This window comes from Colletotrichum higginsianum, chromosome 6 (genome assembly GCF_001672515.1).
Source record: "Colletotrichum higginsianum IMI 349063 chromosome 6, whole genome shotgun sequence".
NCBI lineage: Eukaryota > Fungi > Ascomycota > Sordariomycetes > Glomerellales > Glomerellaceae > Colletotrichum > Colletotrichum higginsianum.
In genome coordinates, this window is record NC_030959.1 from 1,201,219 (window position 1) to 1,219,166 (window position 17,948).

The 17,948-nt window shown below is 54.7% G+C and overlaps 5 protein-coding genes across 5 annotated transcripts; 4 read left to right on the top strand and 1 right to left on the bottom strand.

Moving 5' to 3' along the window:
• Positions 1-3,854: 3,854 nt before the first annotated feature.
• On the top strand, positions 3,855-6,406 carry CH63R_08788 (Zinc finger transcription factor 1; the record flags this gene model as incomplete). Its single annotated transcript, XM_018303762.1, has 3 exons — positions 3,855-3,912; positions 3,978-5,139; positions 5,242-6,406. 3 exons carry the CDS (start codon positions 3,855-3,857, stop codon positions 6,404-6,406), a joined length of 2,385 nt encoding a protein of 794 aa, XP_018155785.1.
• Positions 6,407-7,087: 681 nt separating this feature from the next.
• Positions 7,088-9,088, top strand: CH63R_08789 (Sugar transporter; the record flags this gene model as incomplete). The annotated part of the gene is made up of 7 exons (XM_018303763.1): positions 7,088-7,325; positions 7,445-7,588; positions 7,654-7,760; positions 7,833-7,967; positions 8,047-8,420; positions 8,494-8,672; positions 8,733-9,088. 7 exons carry the CDS (start codon positions 7,088-7,090, stop codon positions 9,086-9,088), a joined length of 1,533 nt encoding a protein of 510 aa, XP_018155786.1.
• A 779-nt stretch (positions 9,089-9,867) lies between these two features.
• CH63R_08790 (Arylesterase) lies at positions 9,868-10,674 on the top strand (the record flags this gene model as incomplete). Its single annotated transcript, XM_018303764.1, has 1 exon — positions 9,868-10,674. One exon carries the CDS (start codon positions 9,868-9,870, stop codon positions 10,672-10,674), a length of 807 nt encoding a protein of 268 aa, XP_018155787.1.
• Positions 10,675-11,139: 465 nt separating this feature from the next.
• On the bottom strand, positions 11,140-13,557 carry CH63R_08791 (uncharacterized protein; the record flags this gene model as incomplete). Its single annotated transcript, XM_018303765.1, has 2 exons — positions 11,140-12,543; positions 12,730-13,557. The coding sequence occupies 2 exons, from the start codon at positions 13,555-13,557 to the stop codon at positions 11,140-11,142; spliced, it is 2,232 nt and encodes a 743-aa protein (XP_018155788.1).
• A 624-nt stretch (positions 13,558-14,181) lies between these two features.
• Positions 14,182-16,313, top strand: CH63R_08792 (uncharacterized protein; the record flags this gene model as incomplete). Its single annotated transcript, XM_018303766.1, has 2 exons — positions 14,182-16,187; positions 16,289-16,313. The coding sequence occupies 2 exons, from the start codon at positions 14,182-14,184 to the stop codon at positions 16,311-16,313; spliced, it is 2,031 nt and encodes a 676-aa protein (XP_018155789.1).
• Between the last annotated feature and the right edge of the window lie 1,635 nt (positions 16,314-17,948).

Here is a 17,948-nt window from a genome sequence, read left to right on the forward strand (position 1 = left end):
AAGAGGATCATCCGGACTGGTTCCATCTCGGGCGACTTGGCTCTCCTTTATGTACTTCACATACAAGTAAGGGGGGGAAGGGCCGGGAGGGGGATGTTCCCACAAGACCCTTCGACTATTGAGGGGTTGAGTCCGAGGGTCGCGAGAGAAAGAGAGAGAGAGAGAGAGAGAGAGAGAGAGAGCTTTCGTCCGAGATGCTTTCTGGCGTCTTCCTGGTGAAGCCGGACTCTTCGTGCAGTCCGGCCATGATTGGTGGAGTCGGGCACCGGCAGTCAGGAAGCACTTCATCAATCAAACCCGATTGGAACAGCCAATCCCCAGCTCGTGAACCTAAGACTTGGATAGAGTGCAGGCTGGGGTGCACCCCAGCCCGGGAATCAGAGCTTGTAAGGGGGAGGGGGAGGGGGGGGGGGGGGGGGGGTGTGGTGGTTGGCATTGCGGTAACTGGTCTTGCAAGACAGGCAGGCCGCATCCTGTTGGCGGATTAAATACCCCCCACAACCCCTCGTTCAACACATGGCGGAGGCTGAATGTGATTGTATGTCCATACATACGATGTACAGAGCACGAGTTCTACCGTATGGTGGGGTTGGAAGGGGTTGGAAGGGGGTTGCGGGGAGCACCCTAACTCCCCCCGGCACCCCGTACTCACTTACATTAATACAACTCATTAAGAAACGCAGGGCCAACGCTCCTTGGTATTGTTTCTAGAACAGTGCACTTCGTCGGGGCGTAGGGCATCGGCGAGTCAGACAGAGCTCTCAGGAGAGGCGGCAACTACAAGTACATCCATCGTAGGGTAGCATTCTCATAACCCAGTAAGGGGGGCCAAGGGGGACGTGTGGATCATCCGAAGGGAGGTCTACGAAACATCTGGTCTTTGGTTGTAATAAACTCTCTACCAAGAAAACTTGGCATTGAGGTTACGAGCCCAAAAATCTCCGTCGGCAACGCTTTCTTCTTTTTCCGCCGACCTGATATCGTGGTACTTCATTCGCTTTTGCCGCCACCCATCATCGCCCTCTAGGCCTTGGCACGAACCGAAAGCTCTGCAGGGCTGACACGACGACCGAGATGGTTGACAACCCGACGGAGAAGGTCTTGAAGTTGCACTAAACCACCAACGCCCGACAGCATAAAGGGCATACATTCCTCCCGGTCCTTTCAAGTGCCGTATGTGCCCCCGTCGATCTCTTGGTTACACTTCCAGATGCAGCCCAGAGCGCCTATGTGTGCCAAGTTCGTTGGCGGCCCAGTCTCTCCGCGGCTTCTTCCACCAATCACGAGAATGAGGGCTCAACCTCTTCAAGCTCACGTGGGTGAAGAGCGTAGGATTGATGTAGACAAAGGGAGAGATCTTCATCTGGCCTGACCATTTCCACCTATTGCTCCTCGGTTGGACCGTTAAGTGAGGCAAGAAATGGTGCCTCCCAGCCTCCTCCTGGTGGTGGCTTTTGTCAATCAATAATTACGGCGCATAGCACATGCCCACCATCAACTTCCTTCATAGTGCATTGCACAACGTCCAGTCTACGCCACACGGTAAGAGACTGGTTGCAATTCCAATTTACACAAAAGGTGGAGTCCCGAGTTGTTGTGCCATTTCCAATTGTCAAGCATTTGCTATTTAGTGCAGGGTGAGTAGACTCTCGCTCTGCAGATACGGGCAAACGGCAGAGCAGCAGGCCCCGGGGTGGCGGCTGTTTCGGCATCTGCACCTGCAAGCCGGGATAGCCGGCAGCGTTCACACCAGGCGGCGATCAAATTTACACTTGAGATCCTGGGCGGGACGCACGCCAATGAAATCTAGATTCTCTCCTGGTTAACAAAACATAGACACGTCCCAATGGCCGCCGTCGGTGCGAAGCCATAAGCTGCGTTGCCGAATCCCTCTTCCAATCTCCAAAGCCTGCAGCTACAGTATGTCTCGGAGTTCACACACACACGACTTGTTGATTGACATGGGTAGGATATAAACGAGAGTAATATCAATCCGCCAAAGTATCCTTCAAACTGAGCATGTCGAAGCCGAGGACCCATTCATAAGCTGACTGAGGTCAGAAACTTTGACACAGTTTGCTCACAACAGCCTAGAGGCTGGAGCTACGTCTGATGGTTGTTCAAACAGGGTTTCGAACGATCAGCGGCTCGGTTAGGTCTGACAGCGACCACGTGTTGTGCACAATCACCTTTAGCACTGCAACAGGCTGGTTGCATTTGAAATGCAACAGTGGACTCCAAGCCAAGGGCGTAGGATGCTAGTGGCGAGTGAAGGTTGTCAAGTCAGTCGCTGCCTGCTAGAGGTCTCCAGGTCCGGGATTCACATAACGAACCAAGGATGTAGGTGACAGGCATATCATGGTTGGTTTCTTCGTGAGTCTGGGCAGTCATTAAAACCAGCGTGACAAAGCGTTGTGCCCTTGCATCGTCTAGTGGAAGAATGAGGTCAGAACGTGCGACTTGGACACCAGATCATTGGTAATTACTGGTTATGCCACTGCCGTGCTCAATCTTCACAAGCCTCCATGTTTCCGGCACATGTCCCAATATGCTCCTCCCAGGTGTTGCACATTGGTTCCAACTTGTCAACCAACCACAAGCCGAAGGCCTAATGAAACCACATCGTGTTGCCATCGCCAAAGAACGAATGAAGATGAAAGCGTCTGTTGAAAAGAAGCATGGATCTATCTGGGGTTATTCCTGCTCCAATTCGACTCTAGACATACATAGGCAGTTGTGGGCGATTGAATCCAAGGCAGAAATGGCTCTTCTAGGACTTTCGAAGATAAATAACTTCAAAAACATGTTTAAATCATAGCATGCGGTCCTTCCAGCTTCGGTCACTTGATCTTTCACTTCTACCTGATCTTTCAGCACGGCGTATCTCTTGGATTCTTTCGCAGACTTGTACATGTTTTGAAATACAACACAGTGCTATAGAGTAAGACCCTGGTTTCTTTGTCCCGTGCAGAGTTGTTTAATATCCTTTTCTTTACAAACTAGAAATCAACTCAAATCGATGTAATTACTTCATGTAGCTAGGCAGAACAGCTATCTGTTCTCAATTAAGATTCAATGCACTTTGGACACTCAGAATCTCGACGTTGAATTCAAGGATCCGGAGAAAGTAACGTCTCATAAAAAAATGTTGGAACAAATATCCAGACGTTTTAGTCAAGTCATCGATGTTTTTGGAATCAGTCTTGGGCGTTACAATGGTAAGTTGAGATTAAACCAGTGGAATGACCTGTGTTGGAGTTCGCGGAACTTGAAAAAGCAACACACGTCACAGACATGCAGATGCCGAGTGGCACTCAAACTTGCAGAGCAACGATTTTCAGAGCACAGCGTGTTAAGGATACTTACTGGCCCAGATATTGCTATTGCGACAAGCTTATGTAAGTAGATGCAGTGTCCTGGCAGATGTCTCCAGTCTCATTCATCCCCATTCCTCTCCGTTCCTCCACCGGTTCAATTCACTCCATCCAATTGCGCCGGGCAACTCTTTCGCCATCCCTCTCTGCAATGGTGTGCTCTGCCCTTTCGGGCTCTGTCGCGCTCTGGGATTCGCCGCGCCAAATGAGCTGTGGGTAGCCCTTGGTTCAAACGGGGTTAGAACAGACCCCGCATGCTGAGCACGTCAACTCCGCGATGGACACTATGGCGATTCCGGGGGCATAGTTATGCTCCGCCTGTTCCAAGGGTCAGTGGGCGGGTGGTTCCGCATGCCGTGTTGCCCGCTCGTTCTTCGAGCTCAAGTCTGTATACCGTACGGCCTCCCTCCCCGTGTCAATGGACCGTTACAGAGCCTCTACAAAACCCGAGCACCGATACCGAAAGATCCGAGAGACGCGATGTCGAGCCCCGGTCCGGTCACCGAAGCACGGCCGACAAAGCCCCGCTGCTTGACGTGTAAGCGCCGAAAGGTAAAGACGGACGGCGCCCAACTGCCGTGACAAACCTCCCCGGTCACCAAGGCACGAGAGAGACTGACGTCGAGCAGGTCAAGTGCACCGGCGGCCCGGAGCCGTGTGAGAACTGCCGCCGGCTGAGCCTCGGCTGCACGTTCACCTACTCGGAGGCCTCCATGACGCCCGACATGGGCGATCCACACGCCCTCGTGCCGCCGTCGGAGACCCTCACAGAAGCCGGGACCAGGCGCCGGCGCATCGCGGCCGCGTGCATAGAGTGTCGGAACCAGAAGGCCAAGTGCTCCGGCCATCGCCCGCAGTGCTATCACTGCAACCGACGGAGCCTCGCCTGCGTGTATCCGTCGTCGTCGCAGTCGAAACGTAAGAACAGACAGGCCGGTCAACAACAATATCAACAACAGCCGCAACAGTCGACCTCCCCGGAGTCGATCAGCAGCACCGTCGTCAGCCAGAGCGCCCCCTGCGAAGCCGGATCGAGACTCCAGCGCACCCGGTCGTCGCTGAACACGGCGCTGGACCACTCGCTGCTCAGCACCGACGTCGTCCGCCAGCACCTCGAGGCGTACTTCGACCACGTCTACCCGATCGGCCACGACTTCTTCCACCGGCCGTCGATGATGGAGGAGTTCTACGCCGGCAGGCTGCCGCCCATCCTGTGCACGTCCGTCTGCGCCACGGCCGCCATGTTCGTGTCCCGGTCCCGCGAGTCGCGCGTGCTGTCGGTCCAGTGGGCCAAGGAGGTCGAGGCCTACATCTTTGCGAACCTGAACGTCTTCAAGGTGCTCAACATCCAGCTCATGATCCTGTCCATGTTCCAGAACTTCGCCTACAGGCAGTTCGGCAAGATGTGGCTGATGATCGGCATGGCCGCGCGGCTGGCCGTGTCGTTCCAGCTGAACGACGAGAGACAGCGACAGCCCCCTCCTGACAACGACACGGCCACGCTCATCAAGCGTGAGTGCGAGCGGCGGCTGGTTTGGCATGTGTGGAGCATGGACAAGATGCTTTCGGCAGGCCTCGACGAGTTCACCGCGCTGCCGAACCGTTGGATGAGAGTCTCGCTGCCCAACTCGGAGCACGCCTTCTGTCACGGTCTGCTGAAGCCGACAAGCAAGCTCGACGATGGCGTGGAAGCGTTGGCGTCTCATGAGGCCGGGCCCAACTCATACCTCATCATGCTTCTGCCGCTGCGGTGTGAGGTACTCAAGTAAGAAGGTTTCCCCCTCCATCCCACTCACTCACTCACTCACTCACACCCCCGGGGATGATGATATACTGGGAGGCAAAAAAGAAAACTGACGACAAGCAGATCTACGAAAGGGATCGTCCTGGACAGCCACTCGGACTCGTCCCCAGCTGCGGTGGCCAAGGCCGTCGCCGTCATGAAGAACTTGCAGCAGCGGCTCATCAACTTCCTCAGAAACATGCCCAAGCACCTCCAGCTCAGCGAGCTCAACATGTTCTCCCACTCCACCACGTCCGAGTTCTCGTCCTACCTCACCCTCAACTCGTGGTACCTCCAGTGCTGCAGCGACCTGTACCGCGTCGCCCTGCCGGCCCCCTACCGCGAGAGCGCCGCCCCGCGCTTCCTCGCCAACGCGCCGCCGGACCTCGTGGCCGAGTGGCGCGCCCTGGCCGTGTCCCACGCGCTGCGGCAGGCCCGGCTGTGGGAGCACGTGCAGAACCTCCGGGCCAAGGGCGCGCTCCAGTCGAAGCAGACGCGCATCCCGCTCCGGCTCGGGTACGGCAGCATGGTGCACCAGTGCACCAAGACGCTCCTCACGGCGCGCCGGTGCGGGCTCTACGACGGCCTGACGGACCCCGTCACCGGCGACGCGGTCGGGCTCGACGACGACGCCGTGCAGGCGCTCTGCCGGAGCAACGTCGCCCTGCTGGACGAGATGGCCAGGATCGCGCCCGTCGTCGCGGTGCTGCAGCAGGACGTCGAGAAGATGGTGGAGGCGGACGGGGACCGGAGGCGGCAGGACGACGCCGAGGCCCAGGAGCATGCTCCCGTGAGCAGCGAGGTGCAGCGGAGCAACCTCCTCAGCAGATACCACCCGCTCTCGCAGAGCTTCGACAGCAACGCCGAGACGGCCGACGAGGTCGCGCTCCAGCACTCGGACCCGCCGCAGCCGTCGTCTGCCCGGGCATCGGATACGAGCCCGGCAGACGTGGAGATGGCCGAGCTCGCCGGCGGCAAAGACGCGGGGGGGACAACGACGGCGGTGCCGCGGGAGTCGTCTCACCAGCCGGTCCAGGGCCCCGAGGAGGATATATACCCGGCTTCCCTGGCGAGCGCCGCCGGTCTGAACGACATCGGGTCGGCTTTCGACGGGCCGCTGACGTGGTCCGGGTTTGCAGAGAACCAGCTGGCCTCCGATTACTTCGTGGCGCCGTCGCAGTTCGACATGAGCGGTGAGCTGAGCTGGTTCTTGTCGGGCTACATGGATCCAGACCCGGCCAGCGTTTAGAAAAGGAAGACAAGGAATAGCGAGACAATGGTATTAATGACGTTTATTGCTACTTATGTTGCTGCATATACCGGTGTGCCAAGCTCGCTCTTTTGGCTTGGGAATAGCTTTCATAGTAACAAACTTCGTGACTGAGACAACCCAAGTCGTCGTCTGAATAACATCACCCCTGAATCCAGCCTAGCCGAACTGGAAATGCGGAACTGAAGCACGCAAGACGGGGCCTTGATGGTGTTTCGAGGGAAATGTGGAGTTCGTCGCCGCATCTCGCCGGATATCGCTTCTCGGCTTGCCCTCCCCCCAGTGATATGATCCAAGTCCAACAAGATCAGCACATCCGGCGAGATCCGCCGTGACTGTAGCTATTTGCAACTTGGCATCCATCCCATCTTCAACGTCGTCCGAGACCCCACAGCCGTCTACTAACATGCCTATCAAGCCCTTTGGTGCTCCCTGGTCTAGGTTCGCCCGTCGTGATATGGCGACATCCCGAAAGAGCTGTAAAGCCACGGGCAAAGCTGAACGTTAACGATGGGATATATCTCTGCCACCATCCCGTCATTCACCATGCTGTTGCAATGATCACTGTTTACCACACGCTCTGTTGCAAAAAAACAAACTCCCTTTGGTTTGTTTTGGCCCCCTTTCCCCCCGCCGTCACGAAAGAGAGACGAAAAAGCCATGGCCCGCCTCCGTTCGGTGACGCAGCACTTCAACAAGCGGCTGCTCGCCTCCGTCTTCCTCATCGCCGTCTCGCAGTTCAACTATGGCTTCGACAACCAGGCCCTGGCGTCGACGCAGGCCATGGACGCCTTTGAGCGGCAGTTCGGCGACTACGACGCGGCGGCGGGGCAGTGGAAGATCCCGACGTACTTCCTCTCGCTGCTGAACAGCCTCAACTACATCGGCTTTGCCGCCGGTACGTCTTGAATCAACCCTCCCTCCCCCTTCCGGGAGATATCGAAACCGAGAAGGCGCAGTTTTTGTTACTGATGGGGGAAAACACGCTTTGCTAACCTGGAAGTAAACCACCACTAGGTCTCGTCGTCGGCAGCTTGACCAGCGCGCGCTTCGGCCGCCGCACGACAATGTTCGTCATGAGCGTCTACGCCCTGATCAGCGCGACAATCGTCGTGACGTCGACGACCAAGGAACAGATCCTGATGGGCCGGATCCTCAACTGTAAGGGGCGCCCTCCTCCGCTTCTAGAAAAAAAGACGAGCCGCAGTTGCTGACATAGTACATAGACGTGTATGTCGGCTTCGAGCTGTCCGTGGTCCCCGTGTACCAGTCCGAGATCGTCCCGGCCCCTGTCCGCGGAATGGTTGTTGGAACCTACCAACTCGCCATCGGCGTATGTAATGATTTCGAGCGCCTTCTTGTTGGCAGCTGATAATCTGATGAATAACTGACGGAGGATTTATAGCTCGGCGGTCTCGTCATCAACTCCATTTGCCGCGCAACCTCGAGCTTCCAGGACAGCCGGGCCTACAGAATCCCCTTTGGCCTCTTCTACGTCATCCCCACAATCGTGATTTGTCTTATTTGGTTCATCCCCGAGGTAGGGCAACCGAAACAGTTCTCTTCCCTTTGTTCCCCTTTACAGTCTTCGCTAACCTAGGGTGGGATGGCTCATCTAGTCCCCCCGCTGGCTCCTCCTCCGAGACCGCGTCGAAGAGGCCCGAAAGGCGCACTACCTCCTCCGCGAGGGCACGATGCCCGACGCAGACATCGACCACGAGTTCGCCAAGATCCAGCAGTCCCTGCTCGAGGAGCCCGAGCAGGGGCGCACCAAGGAGCTCTTCCAGGGCGTGAACCTCCAGCGCACCGCCATCGCGGCCGGCATGTCCTTCTTCCAGCAGGCCACGGGCCAGGCCTTCGCGAGCCAGTACGGCACCGTGTGGGTCAAGTCCCTCGGCACGCTGAACCCCTTCGACGTGACGCTTGGGTCGTCGGCCCTGTCGAGCGGGATGATAATTCTGTGTTTGTTTCTGGCGGACCGGGTCGGGCGACGGTAAGCTTTGTTTCGAATCATTGGCGTTATCAAATCGACAAGAGAGTGAAAGGCTAAAAAACGCTGTGTAAAGGAAGATTCTCTTGTTGGGATCTGCAGTCCAAGCAGTCGCCCTCTACACGATGGCCGGGCTCGGCGTGCCGAATCCGGTCCCCCGTGCGAACAAGTCCGGCATGGTCGGCATGCTCCTCCTGTTCGGAGCAGGATTTGGCTTGGGGTGGGGGCCCATGACATACGTGGTGGTTACTGAGGGTAAGTTTGAGGCAAACCGATAACGGTTGTATGCGCGTTCATGCTGACTGCGGTCTTCAGTGCCGGCCCTCCGGCTGCGCGACCGTTCCCAGCGGGTCTCGTCCCTCGTCAACATCTTCATGAACTTCCTCGTCAACTTCACCCTGCCTTACCTCCTCAACGCGCCGTACGCGGCACTCCAGAGCAAGGTCGGCTTCATTTTCGGGAGCATCGCCGTGTGCTCGGCCCTGTTCGTCTTCTTCTGCGTGCCGGAGTGCAAGGGGAGGAGCCTGGAGGAGGTCGACCGCATGTTCCACGAGGGCGTGCCTGTGAGGCACTTTGGGGACCATCCCACAGAGGAGACTCGGGTCAACGTCGATAAAGTGACGGATGAGGAGGACGGCACCGAGCAGCATCTGGCAAAGGAAGTCAAGTGACGCAGAGCTCTGTGGAAAGGCTAGAACACAACTTTGACAATGACATCCGGGATTCCGCCTTTTATTGTAGTTGAGCGGTTGTTGTTTAAGTCTGCGATGCCCTGGACGGAGAGTTAGCTGGAGTCACGAGCGAAAACAAGCTTCCGTACAAGCCAACAATGTGAGAGATACTCTAAGTTGGCCCTTGCCACAAGAGTTGTTATTCCAATACTGATGGCTTATTAACTCAATGCTCCCTAAATTGACAGTGTACGAAACTCTCTGTTGCATTATTAGTGAATGGCGTGGTTGAACTCGTCTTATTTCTTGGAAACCAGGTTCTGAACCACGTACAGAGCATCATCAACTATCGTCGACGAGCAACCAACTCCCCACCAAATAGATCAAGCTATTTAGTTGACAACATAAACCGCAACCTAAACTCAATTGAGTTCTGTCAAAAAAATACCAAAAGTCCCGACCGAAATCACAACGCCGCCACACTCCGAGATGCCGTTCAGATGCTTGGCAGACAACTAGTCAAAACCGTGGCTTTGACGACGCGTCATTCCAAGTCTTGACGTCATCGAGACCAACTCGGGACTCAAACTGAAGAGAAGAGAGCAGCACACAACATTAGCTATCGAACATATCCCCCCCACATTCGCCCTCTACCCCCCTGTGTCTCTTCCACTCATGAAGGAGATCAACACACTTGCAGAGTGCCTCCATCTTGGCACCTTCTCCACCTTGGCATTCTCTCCATCACCTTGGCATCCCATCCCAGGCCAAGGCTTTAAATGGACGACTTCTTCAGACCGCCCATCGTGCTCATCCACGGGCTGTGGATGACCCCTCTGTCATGGGAGCGCTGGGTACCCTTCTTCCAAAAGAGAGGGTTCGAGGTGCACGCGCCCGGTTGGCCCGGGGTCGACGGCCGGACCGAGGAGGAGATCCGCTCCGATCCGAAGCCCCTCGCCCCCCACCGCATCCAAGACATCGTGGACCACTACGAGGCCTACATCCGCAAGCTGCCGGAAGCCCCCATCATCATAGGCCACTCGTTCGGCGGCCTCTTCGCCCAGATCCTCCTGTCCCGCGGCGTCGGCGCCCTCGGCGTCGCCGTCTGCCCCGCGCAGCCGGCGGGCATCGTCTACATCTCGCCCAGCACCGTCCGGGCCGCCATGCCCGTCTTCGCCCACCCGCTGCACTCCGACGCCACCGTCCCCATCTCCGAGAGCCACTTCCGCTATTGCTTCGGCAACCTCCTGTCGGCCGCCGAGAGCAAGGCCCAGTGGGCGAGGTACTGCATCCCCGCCGACTCCCGCGTGCTCTGGCAGCTGGCCACCAGCGTCACGGCCGGGCAGGCGGCGCCCAACTACGTGCGGTTCGACAAGCCCGACCGGGCCCCACTGCTGCTCATCGCGGCCTCCAAGGACCACATCGTCACCGCCAGGACCGTCAAGGAGGAGTACAAGGCGTACAAGGGACGGGCCGTCGTGCAGTTCAAGGAGTTTGAGGGCCACAGCCACGGACTCTTGTTCCAGGACGGCTGGGAAGACGTCGCAAGTTATGTTCTCGAATTTATAGAAAGCCATATCTCTTGAGCGTTCTTGGAGTTGGGGGCGTATGGATTTTCCACTTTGTATGTGCGTGTACATTAGATCAGTCCACAGGCTGGTAATTCGGGGGGTGGTCTCTCACAATAATCGTGAAGAGCTCCCAGTTGTTCTGAAGGGATACCGTTATAATACACAGACTCTTTCCAATAATCGGTCTTTGTCTTGATAAGTACATCCACAAGGACTGCGACGAATTCCCACTGGTCTGGGTCCACTATAGACCGTCGACGGTCGACGATCGTGATGCTTGTTCGGAAGCGGATTCTAGGTCAGATAAGAGGCGCGAATTTGTGCATACCTTCTTTTGGGGATGAGGCCTTCTCAATTGCTACTCCTTCACGTTTCACGAGGCTTATCAGTGGAAAGAAAGGCCGCAGAGAAGTCGATTAACCCAGTCGGCACCTAAGAAAAGCCACAAACGCCCATCGCCCCTTTCCATCTTCAGGCTTGTCAATAGGAAACCTCGCTTCTCCCTCTTAGATCGTGTCTCTTGATTCTAACCCGGTCCGCTGATCCTGTGCCTGCTCTGGATGCTTCTTCCTTGATCACCTTGTCCACCTCCTTATCCAACTTGTCCGTACTCTTATCAATCAAATCCTCTGTTTCCAATGACACAACCTGGCTCAAGGACATCCACACATTTCCAAGCCAACTCAGCCGAGTGAATTTGAAGAACAACACCAAGACAACAGCAAGGAGAATCAAATGGGTAAAAACCATGCCGACAACGACGGTGAAACCGGTCCATCGCACAGGCATAAGCTCCTCGTTTGAGAGGATCAACGAAGCCGGAGATTGCATGTCAAAATACGGGGAAATCTCGTAGTACGCCATTTGTCGAAGAACAGTAAAGAGCCCCTGTAGTCCTTGCGCCAGACTGCCGGTGGTCATGGCAATGTCCTGGAAGAGCGCGGCATGCGCGTAGTGCACGGCGTACGGGGAGAACGCGCCGGGAACCAGGATCCCGCCAGCACGCTGGTCGCCGTTCAGACTCATATAAGGCAGACCGTCGGCCACGCTGCTGAAGGGCATCCACGACCTGGACTTGGTGGTCTTCGTCATGTTGCTCTCGTCCTCCTCGAAACCCCAGCTGGTCTTCGGGTGCAGGGTCAGGATGCCCCGTGAATCCCGCACCGTTGCGTTGTCGCCGAGGTTTTCATACTGACCTCGAATCGGGGCCGTCTCATACCGCGCGTTCACTCTGTCCCAAGAGAGACCGGGCTCAGCACCGTCTTGGTCGCTGGACATTTCGACGTGCTGGAAAAGCCCGGGAAGGTTTGTGAAGCATGTGCTGATCGACACGCTGGCGTTGATGGAGCCGGGTGGTGGCCGCAGGTGTACCCAGATCCCTTCCTCGGATGACGTCCAGTTTAGCTTTTCGGCGGAATGCGTCGCGAGGTAGTTTCCGTTCTCCGGGATTTCGTTCGTCAGCAGGTACTTGCCCCATGATTCTATCGACCCCGTCGTGTTGAAGACGTGGAAAATGCTTCTGCTTCTGTATTTGGACATGGGGAGCATCGTGGAACGAAGCCCGGGCATCTCAGTGAATATGGAATCCCACGTCGACGACCCGCCCAGAGCCGCACAGATGGATATCGGCCAATACTCGGCCTCTTCGACGGCCTTGGGCGTGAGCATGACGCACTTGAATGGCCACTGATTTCTCCTATAATCTGATTCCAAGACCGACGTGGGCTCCTTGGGAGTTGACCATCGACCGCTAACAATAACCTCGTCGAAGTGGTGGATTCGGCCGTATAAATGCCCGCCGTCTACTATGGCAAGGTGAATATCGTGGAGAACGGGCCGGATGCATGCTACTCGGGAGTCGAACACGACGGCGGGGCCATCGTACTGTCGCAACTTCGTACGGTTCACAGCGCCGGGGAATGGCAAGATTGCCCGTAGGGTTGTGCCCGAATCATCGACGTCGACACCGACATCGACATTGGGAACAGGACCCGGGATGTTGTGTTCAGCAAACCGAAAATACGTGTCGGGTTGGGAATTCCATATTTTCGACCCTCACAGCGTGCCGACCGGACTGTTGTTGCCGTCGACACTCGGATTCTCTGGCTGGCTGCTGCCGTAAGGCAACACAACCGTCTGCTTCGGCGTCGTGATATTGGCGAGGTCGAAATCGAACAGAAGCGCCGTCGACGTGAATTGGGACGCGCCTGTCAGAAGCACCCCAAGGCCGACGGCGATGGCGAAGGGCGTCGTCAGCGCAGCTCTCGAGACCAGGTGATAGGGGGACGCCGAGACGGCCCGCAGAATAGAGACGAACGGGGCAGAGCCCATGGGAACGCCGGACTTTTCAATCAGGAGAGAGGCGATCATGCCGGTGAGAACGCCCATCTGGAGCGCGAGGCAGACGCGTATGACAGCAGCAGTGAGGGTGACGGTTACCGAGGTCCAGTTCGACAGCACGATAAGGTCCCACAACCCACCATTGCTGCCCTGCGACTGCCCGGCTCTCGCGCGCATCGAGGACTGCCAGAGGTAGGCCAGGAAGGCGGTGGCCGCCAAGATCACAATGGTTCCCAGGACTATGATGCAGAGCCCCACGAAACCAAGGGCGTTCCATCGAGCTGGCGCTGAATGGCGGTTTGGGATCTCTTCCTTCGAGGCCCCTCCTTCGTTGAGTAACGATGTTTCGGCGTCGGGCTCTGACCGCTCCGTGATATCTTGTTGCTCAGGGTCCCTCCTCTGACTCTTCCGCACTGGTTGTCCGACTGACAAATGCAATGGAGAACCCTCAATCTGTTGGGAGATTTCGTGTTGTGGCAGAGTCAGAGAAGACAATTCGAGGCTGTTGACATCAGGTTCGCGGCTATGGATACGTCGTGATACCGCTGACGTCTTCATGTTGCGTCAAATCTTGGGCATATGATGGATCTTGGGGGGGACTGGACGGGGGAACAAATGAATTGATTATCCTCTATACACACTGAAGACAAGATGTCTAGGACCCGGACTATGAGACGTGAGGTATGATATGACCTCCAGGACACCCTCCACCCTGACCCCATCCTCCCAGCCTCGCCAGACAACGTGTACCACCCAGGCCGTGTCAGGCGGCGAACAGAGTGTCAGGAGACCGGTCGTTGTCTGCCAGGAGAGGCGGGGTTTGGATCTTGGCAGGAAGCTGAAATGTTGTGCGAGGATCAGAGATTGTTGTTACCAGACAGCAGTCACCCAACCACACGCCACGCACGTTGTCAGCTAGTTTTTACACAGCCTTTTCTCTATACCAGATAAGAAAAGTGAAGCCTATCAGGTGCGTATAGCTAGCTTTTCGATGCTCCTTCTCTCTAGCAGCTTGGCAATGCTGACCTTGATGAGACATTTGCGTCGCACAAGAAGTCTGCAGGGAGGCCTCAGCCATCCGAAGATAGTCCTTACATGATTCATTCCCTCTTTTCTCGATCGATTTGCACCCGGACTTGCTGCTCACAATGTCATCTGTACATTCACATCACCAAGAACACAATGGAGAACAACCGACCTCTTCAGTCTGGTGCGCACCAGAGAAGCAGTCAGGAATCACCTCCTATCTGTAACTCCTCTGCCTACGAACTTGAACCACGAAGTCGCCAGCCCAACCAGTACAGTTTAGACGAACCCCGAGAAGGCCATGATCCTGACGAAGCGAGGTTTGATCACCATGCTGCTGAGACTCATCTCCTCAAGGCGACAGTGTCCCTGCACCACAATAATGACGGCATGTCACCAAGACGAATCCAATGGAAAGCACTTGGGATGCTGGGCCTCTGCATCATGGGCATCGGGACTCTCCTCATCGTTGGGGCCATTGTTTTCTTGGGCTCCTTTTGGCAGACCTCAATACGTGCCGGAGACGGAGAGATCGTGCACCCCCAGCTATGGAGTGTCGTTGTCTTCTCGGACTGGGCTTCAAGGGTTGTCACTATCACTGCCGCTGTGCTGCGCATATGTCTAGCCCTTCAGATGGGTGTTTTCACCGCCATGATGGCATCTCTCATGATCGAAAGGGCTGGCGTCCCTCTCACTTCAGCACCGCTTATATCGATACTTAGGGCTGTCTCCGTTTCACCATACAATCTCATCACCTGGACCACTTTCGCTATGCCATGGCGGGACAGGCTGATCTACACTTTCTCTATCGCGGTGTCGGTTCTTTTGGCAGTCGGGTTTCAGTTCTCCTCGACAGTGCTACTATCCGACTTTAACGCAGTGAACGTCACCACACCAAACAAGGTGGCCGATGTGCTGCTGTCCGGCGGTAATAACGTCGATACCGACCGTGAGACCCTCGAGGGTTCGAAGCTCTGGAACTCGCCGCCACCGACATACTTCCGATTTGCCGAAGCCCCGAGAGCACCCAGTGACAAGCAGCTGTCCGATCGCTATGAAGACACGGGGCACATCCTGCGAGCACTTCTCCCTTTCGAGGCTGAGACAAGCCGTAGTCGTCTGCGGCGATACCGGGGCCCCGCGGCCGTTCTCGACTCGAGGGTTGTCTGTGCTCGACCCAGCGTTACTGAAATAGAAAGTTCACTCGAAGGTCATAATTTCGATGGTGGGGGGGACCCCTTTTATGAAGAATTCTCCGCAACAGGCATCTTTGGCTTTCAAGGCGATCCTGACAACCCACCCATTCAACAATCGAGCATAAGGGACTCTTGGCCATTCAACTGCGTTGTTCCCAGCCAAGGCACACAAAAGGAACGGGCGTGGGTCACTTCGATATGCTCGCTCAGTCAGACCATGCTCGGTCATATTGCGTTCCAAGGCATGCCCAAACTTCCCGAAAGGGGGTCTCCCTCGACCACCATGTTTCTCCTGTTCAAAGGCTCTGGGTCTGGATCGGACTGGCAGAGAGTGGTGAGAAAACTCGGCAATACCACCGACACTAATCCCGTCACCCACAGCGGCTCTTGGGAAGCCAACGCCACAGACTGGACAAAATCTACGGACGGAATCTGGGCGCGCGTCCACCTGCCGGAGACAAACTACAGCATGTCGGTTAGCGCATGCTTCACCATCTTAGGGGCGGAATTCCTCAACGTCAGCATGTCCAGCGACAGTAACGGCCCCGAGCCGAGCTTGGTCTGGGACAATGCCACAGCTCAGTTCAACGTCGACGTCATCCGGAACCTGTATCTGAGCTCCGGGGACGATGCTTCTTCGATGAGCTCGCGTGGTATTCTGAAGCTTGATCAATGGGAGCCTGAAGCAGAACCCGATCATTTACGACTTTCCGCCGCGGCTCTTCGCCTGCCATTCATGAATCAGTTTATATCCGACGATTTGCGGTCGCCAGAATGGCCATGCGGCACCCTGAGCAACGACTCATCGCGCCCCTTACATTATGCGCATTCAGTGCTCTTCCAAGACATCTTCCAAAGAACAGGGAGCTTGGCAGAGGCTCTCCAGGCAGTTTTGATGGTCACCCGCCAAATGGAGTACTACGAGTATGCTCCCCAAGTTCGACGCATGTGGTTATCCCCCGCCTCGTACGTAATAGCCGAGGAGATGGTCATTCCTGTGCAGTGGCTGGGCTTCAGTATCGTCGTCGGCATGATAGGGGTTCATTTCGTACTCGTCTTTTCCACAGCCTCGCTCTTCCTGACGCTTACTAAAGCCAGCTGGATAGGAAATGTCTGGATGGCAATCAGCCAAGTTGTTTCGGCTGAGACTAAAGAGATTATTAAGAAGGCTACCCTTGAAGGTGACAGTAGGATCGAAAGTATAATACAGTAAGTAAAGAATGTGTCTGGTTTAGGGTTGAGGAATTAGGTAAAGGTTCTATAATAAGCACTATACATCTAGGAATAAGAGAGTAAATAGTAGTTAATCTTTCCTAAAATCTATTCTATACAAAGATTTAAGTTAAAATACCTATAAGATTAATTACATATTACCTTTACATAATTTATATAATTTAATATAACTTATAAAGTAGTTCTACTTTATAATACACCCCCCTAAATGTAACTATATTTAAATAATTATATACATAGACTCTATTTCTAGTAATAAAGGAAATTTTAAGTAAATAGTATTTTTAAATAGCCTCTATATAACTAAATAACTATTTTAAAAGGGATTTTAATCTCCTTTAGTAAATTATAATAATTATTCTAATTATTCTTTTTAAATTTAATAGTTAGTACTTACTTTTATTATAATTAGGAAAATACTATTACTCTTTTTAGCTTCTACTTTTACTAATAGGTAGTTAAATTAAGTTAGTATTTATTTTAACTTTTTAGCTTAATGTACATGCATAGTGAGCGGATCAACATAGTGAGCGGATCACTTTCCCCTTCTTTCTTACCTTTCCTCCTTACAACAACTTTCCTCTACGCACGACTATGGAATCCTCCTCAAATGAAAGCCGCATTATTCTTGCACTTAAAGCTATCCAAAAAGACCCAAAACTATCCGTACGAAAAGCAGCCTCTATCTACAAGATCCCATTCTCAACCCTTAACTACCGACGCATCGGACGACTACCACGACAAGAAACGCGATCGAAATCAATGAAGATGACTGAGCTAGAAGAAACAGTGATTCTTGAACGAGTTATTGACCTAATCGATCGAGGATTTCCACCGCGACTTGACGACGTACGAGATATGGCTGATTGCCTCCTTGACGAACGCGACGCGACGCGTGTTGGACCCCGATGGGCAGAGAACTTCGTACGACGTCAACCACAACTAAAGACGCGTTTTCGACGTAGAATCGACTATCAGAGGGCATTAGCTGAGGATCCTGCAATTGTGCAGGCCTGGTTTGCCCTCGTACGAAACACAATCGCAAAGTACGGAATCCACGATGACGATATCTACAATTTTGATGAGACAGGCTTCTTGATGGGAATGCTGTCGCACGCAAAGGTTGTTACAACTTCCGACCGTAAGGGAAGGCCTCGTACGAAGCAGCCTGGCAATCGCGAATGGGTTTCTGTCATTCAGGGCGTATGTGCAGATGGCTGGGCGCTGCCTCCGTACGTCATCGTCAAGGGCAAATATCACCTCCTCTCGTGGTATACCAATGGCCAATTCCCACCCCAATGGCGCGTCCACCCTAGCGAAAATGGATGGACTACAAATGAGATTGGCCTAGATTGGCTACAGCATTTTGAAAAGTGCACAAAGTCTCGTACGAAGGGTGCTTTCCGGCTCCTAATCCTTGATGGCCACAACAGCCACAAGTCCACCAAGTTTGACGATTACTGCAAGGAACACAGCATTATTGCTCTTTGCATG